The 21,697-nt window shown below is 34.1% G+C and overlaps 1 protein-coding gene across 1 annotated transcript; it reads right to left on the reverse strand.

The window, feature by feature from the left end:
- On the reverse strand, positions 1-2,724 carry LOC145627189 (CASP-like protein 2A1). Its single transcript, XM_081679581.1, has 3 exons — positions 2,306-2,724; positions 1,143-1,260; positions 1-473 (listed from the first exon to the last, which is right to left on the reverse strand). Exons 1-3 carry the CDS (start codon positions 2,506-2,508, stop codon positions 198-200), a joined length of 597 nt encoding a protein of 198 aa, XP_081535707.1. The 5' UTR covers positions 2,509-2,724; the 3' UTR covers positions 1-197.
- Positions 2,725-21,697: the final 18,973 nt, after the last annotated feature.

The following is a 21,697-nucleotide window of genomic DNA, read 5'->3' on the forward strand; positions in this document are numbered from 1 at the left end:
TTCTACACAAACATTCAATTATCACACAAATTAATACGCAACAACAATACATGTATGTCCATTACATCTTCATTAGAAGGCTACACAAAACACTAGTAACAATAAACATCGATGATGGAGTCATGGAAGCTAAGGCATCCATGACGACTCCCATGGCTTTGTGAATTGTGATCGATCGAATTGAAACCCTTAATCGATCAAGTATGGAAGACATCCATCTCAGCAGCCTTGTTGCCGGAATGAGTAATAGGTGGATCAAAGCGGCTAAACAACCTGTATGATGAGATAAGAGAAAGAGCAGCATAACATAACATTACAACAAAAGTAATCGAAACTGATACAGTAGCTTTGTGGCAAAACCCTCCAAAGGTACCACATGCTGCACTCCAAGTGATGGCCGTGTCTCCCTTGTATGCCAAGTACACTACTTCAGTTGACACTGCTCCCGCCGCTAAGATTATGTACGTCAATAGCTACACGCACACAATATTTTTAGGTAATTAGAAGCGCAGAATAATCTAGTGAGAGCAAAGCTCTATCCACTGGGTAGGTTACCCACAAGACCATTATTAATACAACGTTAAAATATTTATTATTTATCATGTCGAGTTGAATTCCATTACTACTAATCTTTATTCAGTTCAGTTTAGTTCGAGTTCAGTTGACACTGCTCCCGCCGCTAAGATTATGTACGTCAATAGCTGCTTACAAAAAAAATTTATAGGTAATTTGAAGCGTTAAATAATCAAGTGAGAGCAAAGCTACATCTATCAATTGGGACACTAGGTAGGTTACCCACAAGACCATTATTAATACAATGTTAAAATATTTATTATTTATCATGTCCAGTTGAATTCCATTACTACTAATCTTTATTAGTGATTAGTATACAAATCAAAGTTTTTCCCTAACATACATATATTATAGATTTATATATAGTTTGAGCACATTTTGAAATATTGTGGCAAGAGGTCCAAGCTCTTAGCTCTTACAATCATGAAGTTAATTATAACTAAAAGAATATAGCTTTGAAATTTAGAAAACATTAGTTATTGATTCTTCTTTATGGCATGTAGAGTAGTATAGATTAAAAAAAGTACTGAATCTTGGAACATGAAATTCAATTGTATTATCCAATAAACCTGGTCAAGGAGGAAGAAGGTCCAAGCTCTAGACATGGTGGGAGGACGAGGAATGGCTGTAACCACCGCGGATAGGAGGGAGTAACCCGCGCATATGCCATTTGCATGAACAAGATATCTGCATACCATCAATTTCACTAAGTACAATTAGACCTCATGCACCAAGTACAATTACTACATAGCTACTATACCAATTTATTCAATCTATTTATTCTACCTCATGCCCAGAATAGTTAAGGTAGTATGTTAATTCAATTGTTGTATTTGTAGAGTAAAATAAAACTGGCTAAGGGCCTGTTCTCTTCAGATTATTTTCATTTCAGTTCATTTCAGTTCAGCTCTAATAAGTTCAGTTTAGTTCAGTTCTTAATTACCTTCTCTCATAAAATATTCAATTTAATTCAATTCAGCTCCAATAAATTCAGTTCAGTTCAGTCAATCAAAACAGATCCTAAGTTGTTTTCCAAATTCTATTTGTAATACCCATCCTAAAGCAATGGATCGGGGGTTTAAAAAAAATTGTTCTTGTCATTTCATACGACCCACCCTATACAAAGTTTATGAATCCGTCTATGATTATAGAAATTACAAATTACTAATTATATTTAGTAAAACACAATTGATTCTCTAAAAAGTTTCTTTTAAAATTCTCTCAAAGCTTATAAAAGAATTGAATGCTTTCAAAGGAGAATGATCAAATATTTTCATTCTCTAATTCCCCAGACTTTTCTTCTATCTAAAAAAATTAAAAATTATTTACTTAGTAATTTAGTATTGTCATCCAATAGATCCCGAAACCTAAACCTCAATGCATGATTCATCTTCAAACTATGTAGTACCTAATTTGAGTTTTTGTTCTCTTGTTAGAAAATCTAACCAAATCTAACATAAAAAATTTTGGACTATACAAAAGTCAAATGTTATGTCACTATAATTATTGTGCAAATAATATTTCAATTTGGCACTATTCAACACAGAATAATATATATTATATATTGCGTATATATATTATAGAGTGATCATACAAATTAAAATGAATTATTTTGTTCACATCTCCAATTAACCTAGCTAGTTTTTAAAATAATCAAACATCATTATCAATTAGTACAAATAATCTTTGAAAAAATAGGCAAGTAAAGGAAAGAGACAGTAATTAAACTTACTTGAAAGCACCAAGATTAGTGTAGGAAAGAGAGCCAAAATCATTAGTTTGAGAGTTCTTGAGCATGACAATAAGAGCAGCTACGCACAAACCCATGGGCAGCAACCGGAACAGCGTCTCGGCAGTGCGCATGCTTGTGGTTCTACCACTCTCATCGTCGGCGGCAACGACGCCTCCTTTCATCGGTATTATCTTCTCCGACATATTTTTCCGTCTTCAATTCCTAATCAAATGAATAATGGTGTTGTTGTTGTTACTTGTTATTACTGATTGCTTGTATGTTATTATTACACTAGCTAGTTGGCTAGTCAGGAGGATGAAATGGACTGGAAGAGTGGAAGTAGTTGTGATGTATTTAAAAACAAGATGATGTGCAATTGAGTTAGGTGAGTGTATGGATGGGGTGCATTAAATTGGTGCCATAATTATGGTGTGATATTGTGATACCACGCATTTCCATGTACTTGCGTACATTTCATTGCCTTTCTTTGTGCATTATGTGGTTGCCAATGTTGCACCCATATTTATGCTAGGATATGCACGAATAAATGTTATACAGTTGGTATTGAGTGATTGAATAGGAGTGGGGGTGTCAGATCGGGTATCTTAATGGAGTTTGTGTTGAACTATCATGGGTCGGGTTGTTTAAATCGGGTGATGACGGGTCATTTAAATAAAATCAAATCAAGTCGGGTCAAGTTCACTTAAATTGGGGTAAAATTTGGGTCTAAGTATATGTGGTCGAATCAAGTTAAATTCGGATAAGGCCATATTGAGTTCATGTGAGCCTAGATCCATTTAATTAGAATTGTTAGGCCAGGCCAAAAAGGGTTTAGTAAACTTTTTGGATCTGATCATTTCAAATTTTTGAAAAGCCTGCTACTTTTTGAAGTTTTGGGCACGAGATATGATGTTAAGGCTCGACCTGACTAGATTTTTTTTATCACCTCTAATTTTAATTAGGGCTAAGCAAAATTATCCAAAATACTAAAAACTCAATCCATAACTGATCCAAAAATTAGGGTGCCCAATCTAATAGCCATAACGGTTCGGGTACCCGATCCAATAATTTGTTATCGGGTACGATCAATGGTTATCATTTTACAAGTAATGATTACCCGATCCAATCCGATAAATAATTTTCTCTTTTTTCCTACTTAAATGTATTAATCCAAATCCTAAACTCTTACTGTATTTGATAATCACTTTATAATTCAAATGATTAGTTATATTATTAGTAATTGGTTAAGATCATGTGATATTTTTATCAAATGATGTTAAATCATATCATAATAACTAAATTATTAAGTCCAAATTTTTATTATTGTATATCTAGGGATGACAATTTAATCCGAGTTTCGATTCGAATCTGATTCGATCCGAAGAAGAAAAATTCGATCCGAATCCAAATCCGATAAAATAAATCTGAATCCGAATAGGAGGCGGATCGGACTTGGACCCTACACAAAGTCCGACAGAGTCCGTTCCGAGTCTGAAACCCGAGAGTATGAGCATAAGCTTTATAACATGGGAAAATTGTTTGCTTGTTTTGTAGCTAAATTTTGTTATGTAATTTAGTTCATAATTTAAATATGTTATGTTTATACTTTACTTGGTATGACAATACAAGCAATTACAGGTATATGACATTACAAAAAAAAATATTCGGATTTTACGGAGGTCCGTATAAATGGATTGAATTCGAATTCAAAAATTACGAGTTGGATCGGATTCGGACTCAGATTTTTCAGATTTGGACTCAGATTCGGATTTAGCCACATCTGACCCGAATCAGATCCGTTTCCATACCTATGTATATCATATCAGGTATTTGATAACTGAACCGAAAATCCAGATACCCGAAGTTCGGTTCGATTCATGGATATATATCATTTTTGTGTTATTGGTGATCGATTACCCGAACTGATAGTGATAATGGTTCGGGTACCCGACCCATGCTCACCCCTATTTTTAATGTGTATTTTGTGTGGAAATCATTGTGGTAGGTGTACAAAGCATGGTACACCTTAGTATAATATAGAACTAGTTTTTAGGCCGGGGCGGTGCCTCGGATTATTACATGGAACTAATCAGCAATATATGTTGTAATTTATGATTCAATTTTTTTCTAATTAAATTTATTGTTCATAATCTCATATGGTATATATTAATATTTTTTATTCAAAAGATCACATAAAAAATCATATAGCTTGGTGGTAAGAATATTAGTTCTAGAATTATAGGTTTTAAGTTCAAATCGTGTGGTAAACTTTTTTTTTTTTTTATTATTATTATTATAAGTGCATGACATGTAATGAAAACAAACGGAAGGGAGATCCACATGGCGTTATGACTAGTTGCATGGGTGACGTGGCGTAATGAGGAGAGTTTACGTGACACGTGGGCGTTGTTAAAAACGTCTTTTAATATATTATTATAGATTTTTATTTTAGTTGACTCCTTTCTTTTATCACGCTTGAGAATGGTCAATTTTAACGACTAATATGTCTAATGATCCACATTGTTAAATTATAAAAAGTGGATATTAAGGGGAGTACTAAATGCAGAGATAATTGTTCCTAAATGCAAAATAAGTTAATTTTTTTAAAAAAGCTTATATCCCAATTTTGCCCTTGTTTTAACCGAATATTTTACACTCCTAACTATATAATCATCCTTACAGTTTAATCTACAAGCATATTCTAACGTAATCAATCTTTCATCCTATTTAATACTAGTATTCAATACTATACAAATTTGTGGACAATAATGAAGTGTACAGTGTACTACGATGATTTTTTTTATAAAGTATGAATATGTGTTGTAATATTTGTTTTTCCGCAAAATCTAATTTATAGATGAACAATCTAACAAATAAAAATGTTCATCTTTTACGCAACAATACCCCCTGGAAATCATTTCCGGGGGTCAACAGTACCCCCTGGATATGATTTCCGGGGGTTAACAATTAAATAATATGGAGTATTTTTTTAAGCCAAAAAGGAACTTACACTATATTATGGTGCTTAAAAAACACCCTGGAGAATTACAGTAAAGTGCTGCTAATAAAATGGAACGCAATGATGCTTACAGTAAGAAAATTAGCAAGCATGAAGCCCAAGGACCGTAATCCAGTCCCTAAAAGAAGCCAATACATGAAGCAAAATAAGTAAAAAGTACTAGGCAAACTAGAAAAACTAGCAAAAGCATTAGTAAGAAACTAAAAGTACTAAATTTATTATTGAGTCATTTTTTAAAAAATTTTGAAAAAGGGTATTTCAGTCTTTTTATTGTATTAATATGATTAATTCATTTCTGCATTTAGGTTATTTTGTACTACATTTAGTACTTATGTATTAAAAAAAATTTCTGAGTATTTAACACAAGATCCATATTTTATAAATCACAAAATCTAATTAAAGTATAGTTTAATTTGTTGAATAGCGTAAAAATCAAAGTGTGTCAACTAGAAAAAAAACGAATAAAATAATTAATAACAATTACATACAGGCAAACCTATCAATTCGGATCAACGGATCAATTTCAGTAAAATTTCGTGTTAGTTGGGTCGTTTTGATCAAGTGGTTTAGATTGTTTGGGTGTCCGGATACCCGAACATCTGAGTTCTAGTGGTATCATTTTAAAATTAACGGTTACCCGGCCCGATCCGACTCGATAAACAGTTTTTTTTTTGTTTTTTATACTTAAATCTATCTTTCCAAAATCTAAACTCTCAAGCCATATCATCCCTCACTCTCTTAAATGATATCATAATAATTATATTATTACCTCCGTTTTATATTATTTGCAACGATTTGACATAAATTAGAGAGAAAAAATGTCTAACCGTTGTAAATAATACAAAACGGAGGTAGTATTATATTAAGTGTTAGAGATATGAGATATCGAAAAATATATGTGTTAGAAATATGAGATATCTTATTTTCTACCCAATAACCAATCTGAAAATCTGAATACCCGAAATCTAGTGTTAAAGATATGAGATATCGAAAAATATATGTGTGATCAGGGGCGGTTCTGGCCCGATGCTAAGTGGTCGACGGAACAGGGCCCCCAAATTTAAGGGGCCCCAAAATCTGGATATATACATTTTTTTGTTCTATAGAGTTATGTATATGAATGGTTGGAGTAGTGGTGAGTGTAACTTATAGTTTTCTTGATATCTCAAGTTCGAGTCTCTTCTTCAACACTTTTTTTTTTTAAAAAAAAAAAAAACCTTCATAAATTCATTCACCTCAAACTCTCCGCCGACAATTTTGGTAATCAGCTACATCATAATTACCTTTTCCATTCTTAAACCTTTCATATTCAATTTCAATTTAATTTCCCTCCTTCAATTATTCAATTTTCCTTTTCTAATGTTTACAATATCTTTCAATTACCAAGATTAATACGTAGTACTAACAGTTTTTATCTTTAATTTTTCAATTATTATCAATTAAATTTACAAAAATCCTTTATCTAATCTTCCAAATTCATTTCACTCTTATTAATTTTTATTTTTAATAGAAAAATATTTAATTTGTTTTACGAGTATTACGAGAGCCTCATTTTTGAGAAGTTGCACAGGGCCCTAACGCATTACGCCATTGTAGCCCCGGCACTGTGTGTGATATATTTTCCGTAGATGTCATTAATCCATTAAGGGAATAACATATATAGGTTTATTTTATGTTAAGATTTTATTTAGAATATATATCATTATTAGGATTTATGATAGGCTAGTTGTAGACACCCAAATGAGTCTCCCCAAAACCAAACCCAGTGATGAATACCTTTCACATTAGTTGATTATCGAACGAAGTGAAAGTGAGAAAGGTCTAGTGATGTGGTTGTTTTTATTAAAATATCTCTCTTTCAGTTTTTTAAAAATATTTCTTTTGATACTCTATTTATGAAAATAGTCAGTCTAATTTAGTTTGGTCCATGATAAGGGTCCAATAATAGTGAATTTGGATCGGGCTCGAAAAGAGCTTTCCAACGATATATTATAAGCTTAATTCCAAAGAATAATGAGGAAGTTATGGCCAAAATACTAAATGGGCCCGAAATGAATTTTATATGCGGCCCAATGATCTAGAGGATGGCCTATTAATTATTATTCCTAAAGATATTAGGATTGATTTTAATATTCTCGAATAATCTAGAAGGTTATTTTAAAATCTAATGGAATTAGGATTGATAATTATATTTTAAAGAGTTTTATTTAGAATAAAATAAGTGTTTTATGATAAATCTGATCTTAAAGCTGTTTAACGCAGAATTTTCTACTTAATCATATTAAGAAGAGGATTTCGCGTGGTAAGCGCGTTTTATTTCTGACACGGCGCAAGACGACAAGTCTGTCGCCTAGCGCTAATAGGTGTCGTCTGGCGCTAAGCTTGTCCACTACAAGAAAACGAGCTATTTCTGATGGATTACTTCCGATGGCCACCTATGGCTTAAGCCATCGGAAATACGCTTTCCGATTCTTTTTAAGGCCATCGGAAATTTCCAATGGCTTGATCCATCGGAATTTTTAAAAAACCATTGGAAATTTCCGACGACTTTTAAAATAATTGGAAATTACGTAATTTCCGACGGTTTTAGGTGGCCATCGGAAGTAATCCATTGGAAATAGCGCGTTTTCTTGTAGTGTCCCTATACGTGAAAAGTTGATAATTTTTTAGGGGTTTGGTCCCAAATCTCTATTTTAATTATTTAAATTAATTGTTTTATTTAATATTTTCCTTGAAGTTACTAATGCGTGTATTTTGTTATTAGAAAGAGATACGAGGCATCCAAGTAAGTAATTTAATTACTTTATTGATTTTTTGATATAGAAATCATGCTTTAATTATTTTGATTCCTAGTATCATGTTAATTAGGATGTCTTTATGATTCCTAGTATCATGTTTAGGGTAAAAACTAAGATTTCTAATATCATGTATGTTTCTAGGTTGCTTCCTATTTCTTTCTTTTATCATGTTAGTATCATGTTAGGGATGAAGCTTTGATCCTTTATTGTTTAATGACATGCTAGGATTTGTTATTAATCTTGTTAGTATCATGCCTAAGATCTTGCTAATATTATTATGCTTTATTGAGAATATTATTATGATGATGATTTATTATATTATTGTGTTGCTTGATATTTATATTATTATTTTTATTTCTTGATCACGCCCTCTCTTGCAGGTTTAAAGGGAATTTGTACTTTTAATCACGCTTAATAAGATAATTAATAATCTTGTTTAGGCTAATATGATCATAATTCAAGTGATCGCCAATAATAGTTTTTTTTTGTGCATTAACATTCAACCAACATAGATTAAACAAGTTTAGGATTAACCTATTGATTGCATGTTAGTCAGAAAGCGCACATGAATATGAGAAGAATAAAGTTGAGGCCTATTTTTAGGGTAGGTTCAATCTCTTTTAAGTTGGATTTGTACCTTCATCCCCGAATATCCAGTCATGGTTCCAAACCACTATGGAGTTAGTGATCTCATGGATCGTGAAGGGGTGTAACCTTCACCCTGTGAACGGTTTACAAGTTCCTAAAACTTGTTGGCGACTCTTTTACTCTAGTTTCCTTCCCTTTGGACGCCACCATGCTTAAGTGTATGGTCACAATGGGGCTCAAGTGTGGGATGCTTGAAATATTCCCTACACTATTATATCTTTTACTTAACCTATTAATGAATAATAATCAAAGAAATACAAGTCATTCAATTCTATTTCCTTTCTAATTTGTCATGGTATCAAAGCAGATTAGATATTGGGGTCATTCACAAAAAATTTTCTCCTGCCGGTGGGTTGAAAATTAAACCCACCGATGGGATAAACTAAACTTTTAGCCAAAATTACATAAAAAAAAAAAACAATCCCGCTGTGCAAGTTTTGTTTAAGAGTTTTGATGAATTTATTGGTGGTGGATCATCATGGTAACTAGTACATTGTAGGTGTCGTTCGATGTGCGCCTACGTTAAAGCATGTGTGAATATGCTTGGCACTCTTAGGAAGTGGGAATTGACGTATACGATTAGGGACAAGCAAATTAGGGAGCTGCCAACAAGTTTTTAAGGAACTTGTAAACCGTTCACGGATCATAAAAGGCAACCACGATAAAGGGACAACAACGATTGACCCGTGAAGGTTACACGCCATTCATAATCCATGAGATTAATAACTCCATATGGTTCAGAACCACGAAAGGAGGATCGGGGATGATGGTACGAAGTGAGTCATGGAGTCACATTCGCCTGTATTGGCCTCTACTCAATTCTTATAGTGAAAAGTGATTCCTGCGATCTCAAAGGCATACAAAAAAAATATTCAATTCGCTCCAAACTATTATTAGGCTAAATTGGTTAAATATTAATGCAACATATAATTCTAAAATATTGTGATCACTTCAATTAACAACAGGATTAAAAAGGAACCTAAACCGGTTGTCCAAATTATCTTATTAGGCGTGATTTTCAATTACATATTCCCTTTAACATGCAATATGGTGATCATAAAAATAATAGAATAAACATTAATAATGAAAGCAATTTAACAATAATAGCGTTAGTCAAATCAATTATAAAATAACCTAATCATGATACTAGCAATATAAAAATAAAATAAGAGTAATTAAATTAATTAATTACTCACATTCCGCACGTTCCTTTAAATTGCTACATCATGAATAAACTGTTAGTAACTTCAATTAAAATATAAATCAAATTGAAACAATTAAATTAAATAAAAAGTAGATTTGATTTAGTCCAAACCCTCATTCAATTATACCTTTCACGCCTTGGTTTAAGTATAGAACTTTGGGTATTATATGGACTCCTTGGAGTGCTTAAAGGAAGGAATAATAGTGAAAGAATGGGGAGGCTAGTGTTTAGGCTAAAGAGGGAAAAGAGAATTATTTGACAATCAAGCTTATTGATGATTGAAAAAGGGGAGATATGACCTCTATTTATAGAGAAAAAAAAGAGGGGTCGAAGAATTAAGATAAGATCCGAATTAAATCGGAATAAAACTCGATAGACTGCAGTTTTTGCTGTTTTTGTTTTTATCATATCTTTTTATCCAAAAATCGGAATAAGATGAATAAGATATCGTTGGAAAGGTCTTGAAGTTTAATTTTTAATCCAACTAGAATCAGATTAAAATATTTTATAGAATAAAATATATGACCGAAATAGTGAGACGGTGTCAGTTTTGGATAGAGTTTGATATTTTATTCATATCTTTTCCGTTATAGCTCGGAATTGATATTATAATATATCATTGGAAAGATAATTTCAAAGTCTATCTAACCATATAAAATTTGGATAAAAAATATGATGCACAAAAATAATATCTGTCTATCTTTGAATGTCTTTCAATAAAATTAGGACTTTTTTTAAAAAAAAAAAAAGGAGTTTTATTCAATTTCAAACTCTTTAATCTTATCTTTTCAAAAAGGATAATTAGGATCTTTTAGAAACTTATAGAAGTTTCTAATTAATCCTAATTGGTTTAGGAATTGGATTAAATCATTTGGACCCTCCACATGATCATTGGGTCGTAGGTAAGGTGGGCTTAGGTTCGGTTTGGGCTCAGTTTAATATTTTGGCCATAACTTATTCGTTATAACTCGGATTTGGGCTTATAATATATCGTTGGAAAGCTCTTTTAAACCCCATCCAACTATTCAATCATTGGGCCCAGATTATGGACCAAAATACTCTGGATTAAACGTTTTTATAAAAAGGACACGAAATGAATGATGTTAAAGGACACGAAATAAATTATTTTGGGTTTAAAGGCACGAAAAGGGGAAAATAAGTTATGGTTTTGGAAAATGGGCTAGGAGTTGGGTTGGTTTATGAAATGAAAATATGGATTGAAGCACTCCAAGGATTAAATACTCAACCCGACCTATAATGGCGGTGAAAGGTTGTTCACCATCGGGTTTGGTATTGGGGAGACATTTTTAGGTGTCTACATACACGTAGGTTTTTTATCCTCAAAATAGGTGCCAATGTAGCATCGATTTAGGTTTTTTTTTATTTTTATTTTCTTTTATTTTTAAAAAAAAAACAAAAAGAATTTAAACCATGAAATCTAGTAAAAGGCTATGGAAGAAGATCACGGGCCCCAGCAAAGGGTCGTAACAGAAGATCACGGACACCAGCAAAAGGTCGTGAACACAGAAGATCACGGAGACTAGCAAAGGGCCGTGACAGAAGATCACGGACACCAACAAAGGGCCGTGGCAGAAGATCATAGACACCAGCAAAGGGTCGTGGCAAAAGACCAAAAACACCAGCAAAGAGACATGGCTGCAAAAGTTTTTTTAAAAAAAATAAAATAAAATTGAAGGCGACATCAACAGAGTAGTGCAACTCGATCGACTTCAACAAAGTGATGAATTTCAAATCGCAACGTTCGTGTTACTGTCGTTACGATTGCGGGAGGGTGTTAGAGATATGAGATATCGGAAAATACACGTGTGATATATTTTCCGCAGATGTCATTAAGAGAATAATATATTTAGGTTTATTTTATGTTAAGATATTATTTAGAATATATATCATTAGGATTTATGATAGGCTAGTACTTCGTATATCTTTTAAGAATATTGTTTCTTATCATATGAGCTTAGGTTTTGTATAAATACTACTTCGCAATTTCTATAGTATTCCTGGAGTATCATGAGCATGGTACTCCAGGGGGTCAAATACTGGCTTTTTAATTAAAGAAATCCTTCTTCTATTTTTGTTCTGCTCCTTCCTTTGTCTTATTACTTTATTTTTCAAAATTCTTCAAATAATCACTCTATTATTAAGAAATTTTGTTGAATTGGAGAGCTAATTGTTCAAATTAGCAAAATCAGAAAAATTAAAACCCTAAAAATCAATTGAGTGTTTTATATTTGTGAGAATCTGATAAAATTTAAATAGTAATTTGAATGAAAATGATTTTATAGAAAGAAGAAAAAGAGAATCGAACAAATTTATGATAATTTTCAGAAGAAATTTTATGTAGAAATTAATTTACTTGAAAATTAATTAAGCTCATTTTTTCGGAGAGGGATATTAACCTATTGTTCCGTAAAAATAACATACATTTGAAAATAACAAAAAGTTAAAGCAAAATAACAAAAAGTTCAATTCAAGTAAGATAACACAATAATCTTTTAGCAAAATAACAACTGATTTCAGTGAAATAACACAAGGTTCGTGTGAAATAACACAAGTTTATAGTTTAATAACACGGGCTGAGGTTTCCACGAAATAACACTAGAATTTATCAAAATAACACATGGTTTACATAAAGTAACACAATGTTTTAGCAAAATAACATAAGGTTATTTTAGGAGTTAAGAATATGAGAGGGGACTGAACTTTCAGCAAATGTAAAAAGAGGGGACTGCAGTTTGGGAAGTTAAAAGCAGAGGACTATGCCTATAACTCCGGCCAAGGTGACCTCCCACCACCGGTTACCATATAGTAAATGATTTAATTTTATTTTAATTGACAAGCTTTAAATTGCATTGGGAAACAGAAAAAGCGTTGTAAACAAAAGTAGCCGTTATCCAAGTATTTATAAGAAAATTTTCTACCAATAGAAACATAATTTGAACAACAATAAACACTGAGTACTTATCAAATTTTTTTACATCCAAAATCCAAAATCCAGCTTGATCCTTAGTTTGCCTCTGAATTTGATCCTGTAGAACAGGTTGAGTAGGAATAAGTGAAATCTTTATTCCATAGATGTAGTGAGTTATGTGACTATTAATTTTGTGAATTTTGGTGTTCATTGAATCCAGAATAATGTCAAGTAGCAGTGCCAGTCCAAGGAGGTGTAATTGTGGGCTACTAGTGTCACGCACAAAGGCATGGACTAAAGACAACCCTGGAAGAAGATTTCTTACGTGTCCAGACTATGATGCAGACACTGATAGAAGGGGATGCAATTTTTTTAAGTGGGTTGATACTGAACCTCCCATAACTTGACAGACATATGTAATTTTAGGATTGATGGAGGAGAAGCAGCATTTGAAAGAAGAGTTGATTTCAATGAGGAAGGATTTGTATGAAGCAAATAAGTACTCGAGGAAGGTAAATGCTGACTACATTCTACTAAAGGTGAAAAGGGCTGCTAAGATGGGGACCAGATTCCAAGTTTGTTTAAATGTTATTGTAATTGTTGTAATTTGCCTATGGTTATATGTAAGGCAATGAATGCATTAAAATATGTAGCTGCAAGTTACCTTATTTGTTCTTCTTTGTATGTTTTACCCTTGCTAGGTTCTGACATATAAATTCTGTAATCATACTATGCAATTTGGAATGATGCAGTAAATGTATTTGTTAAATTAAAGTACCTGCAATTGTTGTGTTGTTATTGTTGTTGTGTGTTGGCTCTATTGGCTTTGTTGGCCTGATGGAGGGTAATCCTCATCCTGAAATGCATAGAAAATTTGCTTACCATCAAAATCTGAGTAATAAGCCCCATGCACCCTGTGTTGCACATTATGCAAAGGCTCTGACTCGGTTCTTGGACCTGAAGTACTCACTCCACCCTGTGAAAGTGAGAATTACCAAACTATTACTTACAAATGTTATTTTCTGCAAAAGAATAATATTGAACACATAAGAAAAGTTTAAAATTTACAATTGCAACTCTTTGAAAGCCATTTGGGTAGGTGTAGACACCCAAATGTGTCTCCCCAAAATCAAAACCAGTGATGAATACCTTATATATCATTTTATTAACAAAGCGAAAGTGTGAAAAGTCTAGTGATGAGGATGCTTTTATTAAAATATCTCTTCTTTCTGTTTTTGAAAATATTTCTTTTCTTACCCTATTTATGAAAAACGTGCATTCCAGTTTAGTTTGGTGCATGACAAGGGTCCAATAATAGTGTAGTTGGATGGGTCTTAAAAAGACATCTCCAACGATATATTATAAGCCCAATCCCGATGAATAATGAGGAAGTTATGGCCAAAATACTAAATTGGGCCTGGTTTGGTTCTTACATACGGCCCAATGATCTAGAGGATGGTCTATTATTAATTATCATTCCTAAAACTATTAGGATTGATTATAGTCTTCTAGAATACTCTAGAAGGTTCTATTAAATTCTAATGGAGTTAGGATTGATAATTATGTTTTAAAGAGTTTGAAATTGAATAAAACTACTCCTTTTGAGAATTCTTGTTTTGTACGAAATGGAATATATTCATATATTATTTTTGTGCCTCATAACCTTTATCCAAATATTATATGGTTGGATAGATCTTGAAATTATATTTCCAATAATATATTATAATATTAAATCCGAGCTATAACGAAAAAAAAAATATGAATGGAATATGAAACTCTATCCAAAACTGACACCCTTTCACTATTTCAGCCATATCTTTTTATCTACAAAATATTTTAATTTTATTTTAATTGGGTTGGAAAGTATACTTCAAGAGCTTTCCAACGACATATTATATGACTTATTTGGACTTCTGGATCAAAAGATGTGATAAAAACAAAATCCGCAAAAATTGTCTTGCAGCGCCAAACGACAGACTCTGTCGCCTGGCGACATATCCTGTCGTTGGTGACAGAGGCGTGTTTTATTCCTTTTCAAACTCTGATTCGTTTCTATCAATTCCAGACTATTTATTATAAATAGCGTCCTTAGAACTTCGTTTTTATCATCAACTCTCATCAAGAATTTCTTGATTCTCTCTCTCTCTCTATCTAAACCAACCATTTGGCAACAAAATTCCGCATTCACAAGAACTAGACACACCTAGACAAATTCAAAGTTGCCTTCACCCTAGACGTGAAAGGTTTGATATTTATGAGAGTTTGGTCCCAAATCTCTATTTCAATTATTTAATTTAATTTAATTGTTTTGTTTTATTATTTTCCTTGAAGTTACTAACGTGTGTATTTTGTTATTAGAAAGAGATACGAGGCATCCAAGTAAGTGTTTTAATTGTTTAATTGATATTATGATATAGAAATCATGTTTAGGTTGTTATTTTGATTCCTAGTATCATGATAGGATGCTTTTCTTAGTATCATGTTTAGGGTAATAACTAAAATTTCTTATATCAATTATGATTTCTGTGATGCTTCCTATTTTCTTTCCTAGTATCATGTTAGGGCTAAAGATTTAATCTTTATTGTTTAGTGACATGCTAGGGTTTGTTATTAATCTTGTTAGTATCATGCCTAGGATCTTGCTATTAATATGCTTTAACATGATTATGATTATTTTTATGACTTATGATTATAATTGTTATTATTATGGTTATTATGATGATTATTATGTTGCTTGATGATTATTATTATTGCTTGATCACACCTTTTATGCATGTTTAAAGGGAATTTGATACTTGTAATCACGCTTAATAAGATAGTTAATAATCTTGTTTAGGGTTAATTTGATTATAATTCAAGTGATCGCCAATAATAGATTTATTTGTGCATTAATAATCAACCAACATAGATAAACAGGTTTAGGGTAAACCTATTGATTGCATGTTAGTCAGAAAGCGCACATGAATATGAGTAGAATAAAGTAGAGGCCTATTATTAGGGCATGTTCTTTCTCTTTTAGATTGGATTTGTACCTTCATCCCCGAACTTCCAGTCTTGCTTCCAGACCTATTGGAGTTGACGATCTCATGGATCATTAAGGGGTGTAACCTTCACCTCGTGAACAGTTTACAAGTTCCTAAAACTTGTTCGCGACTCTTTTTCTCTAGCTTCCTTCCCTTTGGACGCCACCATGCTTAAGTGTATGATCACAGTGGGGTTCAAGTTTGGGGTAATGCTTGAAATATTCCCTACAGTAGGTGTAAACTCCTACTCCCTTCATGTGCATGGGTATGTGACTAGGTGTAGTGCCCTGTTCCTTCTATAGCCTGGTTGCATCAAGGTAGTTTGACTTGTTTAGCTTACATCCTTTTTTGTTGTGACCTTGTACACCACAAACACTGCAAGTCATCCTTACACCTGTCTTCCTTAGCTTCCCAGATGCTGAAACCTCTCTTGCTTGCAACCTTCTTTTTTTTTTTTTTAGGCATGTGCAACACTTTCTTCATTTTAGGGGGGACCACAACCCCATCAGAAGGTGGCCACTACTGAGGGCCATTCAAAGGCTCTAACAAGTACTGATAAGCCTTTAAATATGTAGTTTTTGAGAAATATTCATTGACATACGGCTCGGGATTATCGCCTTTGTTCCACATTGCTATAATGACATGCTTACAAGGAATTCCACTAAGCTCCTAAGCCCTGCAAGTGCATGTTTTGCTGCCTAAATTCACCACAAACCTTTCCTAAGTTGCACCTTGTCGAACTCCATAACAACACCCTCCATCCCAGTACCATTCCATCCCCTAGCCCAAATTTTATTCCATTCTAATTTCTGCTGAATTCGATCTAAGGCATAACAGTAGCTGCTTTTTCTGAATTTAATCCCTTTTATTATGCAGTCTCTCCATTAGACCCTCCTTGATGTCTTCTAGCATTGTAATGATTGGTTTGTGTCTAGAGTTGAGGATATATGCATTGAACACCTCACTCATGTTATTATCCACACTGTCACAACATGACATTGAACTATAAAAAGCCCTACACCATTTCTTGTAATTTCTACCCAGTAAATCATCAGTTGCATCAATAGATATTGCCTTTAGAGTTTCAATGTTTGTAAAAAATTCATTTTCAGTACAACTTTTGGCTATTTTCCAAACCCACCCCCCATAACATCTCTAAAATTGCAGTACACATGCCTAGTACACACTCTTGTTTCTGTTGAAGGCAACACATTTGCTACTGCTGCAAGAAGTCCCTTTTATTGATCTGACATCACTGTATAACCAGCACCCTCAGTGGTTCCAAGGTCATCAGCAAGTAGTTCTAGGAACCAAGTCTAGGTCTCAGTACTCTCAACTTCAACCACTAACCAAGCGATTGAGACCATTTGATTGTTCCCATCTCTGCCCACATCAACTAATAATTTACCTCCAAATGGCCCCTTTAAGAAACAAACGTCTAAGGATATGAAGGGTCTGCAGCCAGCTAGGAAACCCTGTTTCAAGGAGTCAGAACAGATGTAAATTATCTCAAATATACAGCCATTCAACTTCAACTTGATGGTGTTTTCCTGTTACTTCTCTTGATCCCAGCAGCATACCTATAAAGTAGTGCATACTGTTCTTCATACTCTCCAACTATCAAGCTCTGACCAATATTCCTAGCCTTGTAAGCCTTATACCTGCTCCCTTTTAGACCTTTCTCTGAGCATATGATCTCAATAATGTCATGAATTTTCATATATGGATTGACCTTAAACCTATCCTGGAAGGTTTTTGCAATCCATACTGCTGTAACTCTTTTATTTTTAGAGGTTCTACCACAGGTATGGTCACTTGTATGAGTTTTAACCATGAATGATTTGCTGTTGTGATCCTATGATGCCCAAATCTTCCATGGGCACCCTTTATCCTTATTAGAACAGTGACAACCAATCCTTTGTGTCACATTCTTTGAGTAATTAATTTCTCTTCCTGACTCAATTGAGTGACACATTATTACTTCCCTAAATGCAGCAACACTTTCAAATCTTTTCCCAACAAAAAAAGGTGTATTTCTGTGAGAGTCTTTCCTAGTTTGTCTCCTCCTATGACCTATCTCAGGTGGCAAAAGATATCCAAAATCCTCTTCATCTGATTCTTCATCTGCTGAAGAGTTAGTATGCATTTCATTCTCAATCCCTTCATCTGAGTCAGTGTTATATCTGTTCTTTTTGTGGTGTTTAGAGTCATCTAATCTCTTTAGCATCTCTAACTCATCTTCATAAGACTTTTGTTGTACTTTTTCCTCATTTACCCGGCCTATTCCTTGCATCAACATACTCAACATCATCCTCATATGATCCTTCTGGTTCATATGAGGTTCCATATTTCTAGGTATGGATGTGAAGCTACCTAGCCCCTCCATGTTAGTTAATAACTGAACTAAAGAACCCCTCCTTAAGTCATTGTGATGAGCAGTACTGATATCACTTAACTCATGCTTTGTGTATACATGAATAAGCCTAAACTCAAGAAAAAGTGACAAGAAGGGATCATAGCTACTGTTATCAAACCCCAAATACCTAATACCAGTCTGGATGTCCTTCTTAGGTCCAAGAAATGCAATTTCACAATATCAGTGTACCCTAAAGAATCAATAACTTCTTTTAAGTACTTTGCATCAACACTATCAGGAATGTCCTCAAACAATCTAACTCTACCTCCATTATAGATTAGGTGTCCTGTGTTTTGTACCCATTCCACACCATGATGAACAATCATACATGGTTTTAGATTCATGTTATTTGTGTTCATACATGAGTTGTAATTTATCAATTTGATCATTTCATACTATACTAATTATACTAACAGCAGTTTCATCAAACAAATAAAAAGTATGAGCAATCACTTAATTAATCAAGCATATGTGCATAAGATGGAACCAACTACTTCATTTCATTTCATAATAACATGGAACTAAGTCCATGAATCCATTCATTACAACAAAAATATTTAATAATTACAACCATCATCATCGGAATTAGTTCAAAAGATAAAAAGAGACCAACTTAAACTACTAAATCATTGTCATGGCAGTGACAAGCACAAATAGAAATATCATTGCTTGTCACAAGTCCCTACATCTTGCCTTGAAAAAGGTAGGACTACAACTACCCCGATTTTTACAGAATAAACATAAACTAGCTTAAACCAAGCAGCTACCCAACCCAAAAACCAACAGCTGCATAGACCAGACCCATGGCCCCTAGTCTTCCTCCTCCTTGAACAGCAATGGAAAGCCGTCGAAGTACACAATCATGTCCTTCTCCAGCCAAGCACGAAGGTCCCTCTCATTGTTCTAGAGGACATCCTTCAGGACCCACTCTTGGATGGCAACTCTGGGGCCGTTGAAGGGGTAGGTGAACACCAAGTGCCTGAGCCTCCACCACATCCTCCATTTAAGTCACTTTTGCATCTAAATCACTGTACAAACCATTAACTGTTTTACTGACCTCATTTTTCCTTATGTTATAGCTTGAGCACACTCAAGAGATGGTAGAGGGCAAATTTGAACCAAGTGTGGAGAATGACCCTTTCACCATGGCTTTGGGAAGGCCATACCATCCAGGACGAGTAGTAGGTTCGGGAGGGTCATTTCTTGGATGGAAAAAGGTGATGGGTCCCGAATACACAAAATCGAGTAGATCCATGTCCACTGCAGCCTCGGCAGCAGCCTGCCTGGGCAGCTGCAGCCTCGACAGGCGGCTGCCGAGGCTGCTGCAGCCATGGCAGCCGCCTGTCGAGGCTGCTGCAGCCATGGCAGCCGCCTGTCGAGGCTGCAGCAGCCCAGGCAGGCTGCAGCAGACATGGCAGCCACCTGCCGTGGTTGCTACAGCCTTGGCATGCGGCTGCCGGGGCTGCAGTGGCCTCGGCGCGGGATACCTTCGCTGTTCCGGCAGTGGGGGCGGCTCCCTCGGGTGTTCCGGTTTGGCGGAACTTGCATATTTTAAAAAAAAAAAATTGAGCAATTTTATCAAAATAAAGCCATTTTGAGCCGAAATGGCTTCTCACTTGCCTATTTTCTTCATTTCTCAACTTGCAAACTTATTCATTCTCAAACCATATCATAATTACATATGTATAAGTGATTGTGAGTTGAAAATGCATAAAAGAAGCAAAGTTCTAAGTTTTTTAGCGCATTTCATCAAAATAAAGCCATTTTGAGCCGAAATGGCTACTCACTTGCCTATTTTCTTCATTTCTCAACTTATAAACTCCTTGAATCTCAAAACAACTCATAATCACATATTTATAAGTGGTTGTCATTTGAAATTACATAAAAACCGCCAAGTTTTAAGGTTTTGGGTCCAATTCATCAAAATAAAGCCATTTTGAGCCGAAATGGCTTTTCACTTGCCTATTTTCTTCATTTCTCAACTTGAAAACTTATTCATTCTCAAACCATATCATAATTACATATGTATAAGTGATTGTGAATTGAAATTTCATAAAAGAAGCAAAGTTCTAAGTTTTTTGGCGCATTTCATCAAAACAAAGCCATTTTGAGCCGAAATGGCTACTCACTTGCCTATTTTCTTCATTTCTCAACTTATAAACTCCTTGCATCTCAAAAAAACTCATAATCACATATTTGTAAGTGGTTGTCATTTGAAATTACATAAAAATCGCCAATTTCCAAGATTTTGGGTCCAATTCATCAAAATAAAGCCATTTTGAGCCGAAATGGCTTCTCACTTGCCTATTTTATTCATTTCTCAACTTTCAAACTTATTCATTCTCAAACCATATCATAATTACATATTTATAAGTTATTGTGAGTTGAAATTGCATAAAAGAAGCAAAGTTCTAAGTTTTTGGCGCATTTCATCAAAATAAAGCCATTTTGAGCCGAAATGGCTACTCACTTGCCTATTTTCTTCATTTCTCAACTTATAAACTCCTTGCATCTCAAAACAACTCATAATTACATATTTAGTAGTGATTGTGTGTTGAAATTACATAAAAGAAGCAAAGTTCTAAAGTTTTTGGGCCCATTTCATCAAAATAAAGCCATTTTCTTCATTTCTCAACTTATAAACTTATTCTTTCTCAAACTATTTCAGATTTCGCATGGAAGCAAAACTTCAAAGAGAAAGAGGGTGGAGAAGCCTAAAAGAATTGATCAACCTAAGAAGAAGCTAAGTGAACAACAGTCCAAGAGTGAACAAGCGTCGAAGTTGCACTCTTCAAAATGTTCACCCATGCCACCTACTCCACTTGTTGAAGACATTGTTTTTAAATCGCTCTCTGCTGACATGACCTTTCTTCACAATTGTGCTTGTCATTTGGTCGATCCCATGGAAGTTTCACTTCCTAAGGCAATGTTCCACTATGATGAGGATGCAGTTGCATGGATCAGCAAAGAAGATGTGAAGGAATTTCTACGTGGTGCAAAGCTTAACATTTCCCTCATTCAAACATTCATGAGGTACTTCAATGCCCACATGATCTACACTTTTTTCAACTTATTCAAATTGATGGTGATTATCCTACATCTGATTAATTATTCAATGTTCATGCACGCAGAGCACTAAGCTACAAGAGCACTTAACTGACACTGATTCTCCTTGTAAAGTTGGGTGGTTATGCCCCGAGCAGTTATCCACTACTAGAATCATAGGCAACCCTTATGATGTGTTGTACTATGTTGAACAGAGTATCAGGGAATCAGTGCGTGCGGGAGTCAAGTTCATATTCGCCCCATGTTATAGAGAGTAAGTCTAACCATGTCAAATTCAATCGATTTGGCC

Source organism: Chenopodium album, chromosome 4, assembly GCF_948465745.1.
Source record: "Chenopodium album chromosome 4, dcCheAlbu1.1, whole genome shotgun sequence".
NCBI classification, from domain to species: domain Eukaryota; kingdom Viridiplantae; phylum Streptophyta; class Magnoliopsida; order Caryophyllales; family Amaranthaceae; genus Chenopodium; species Chenopodium album.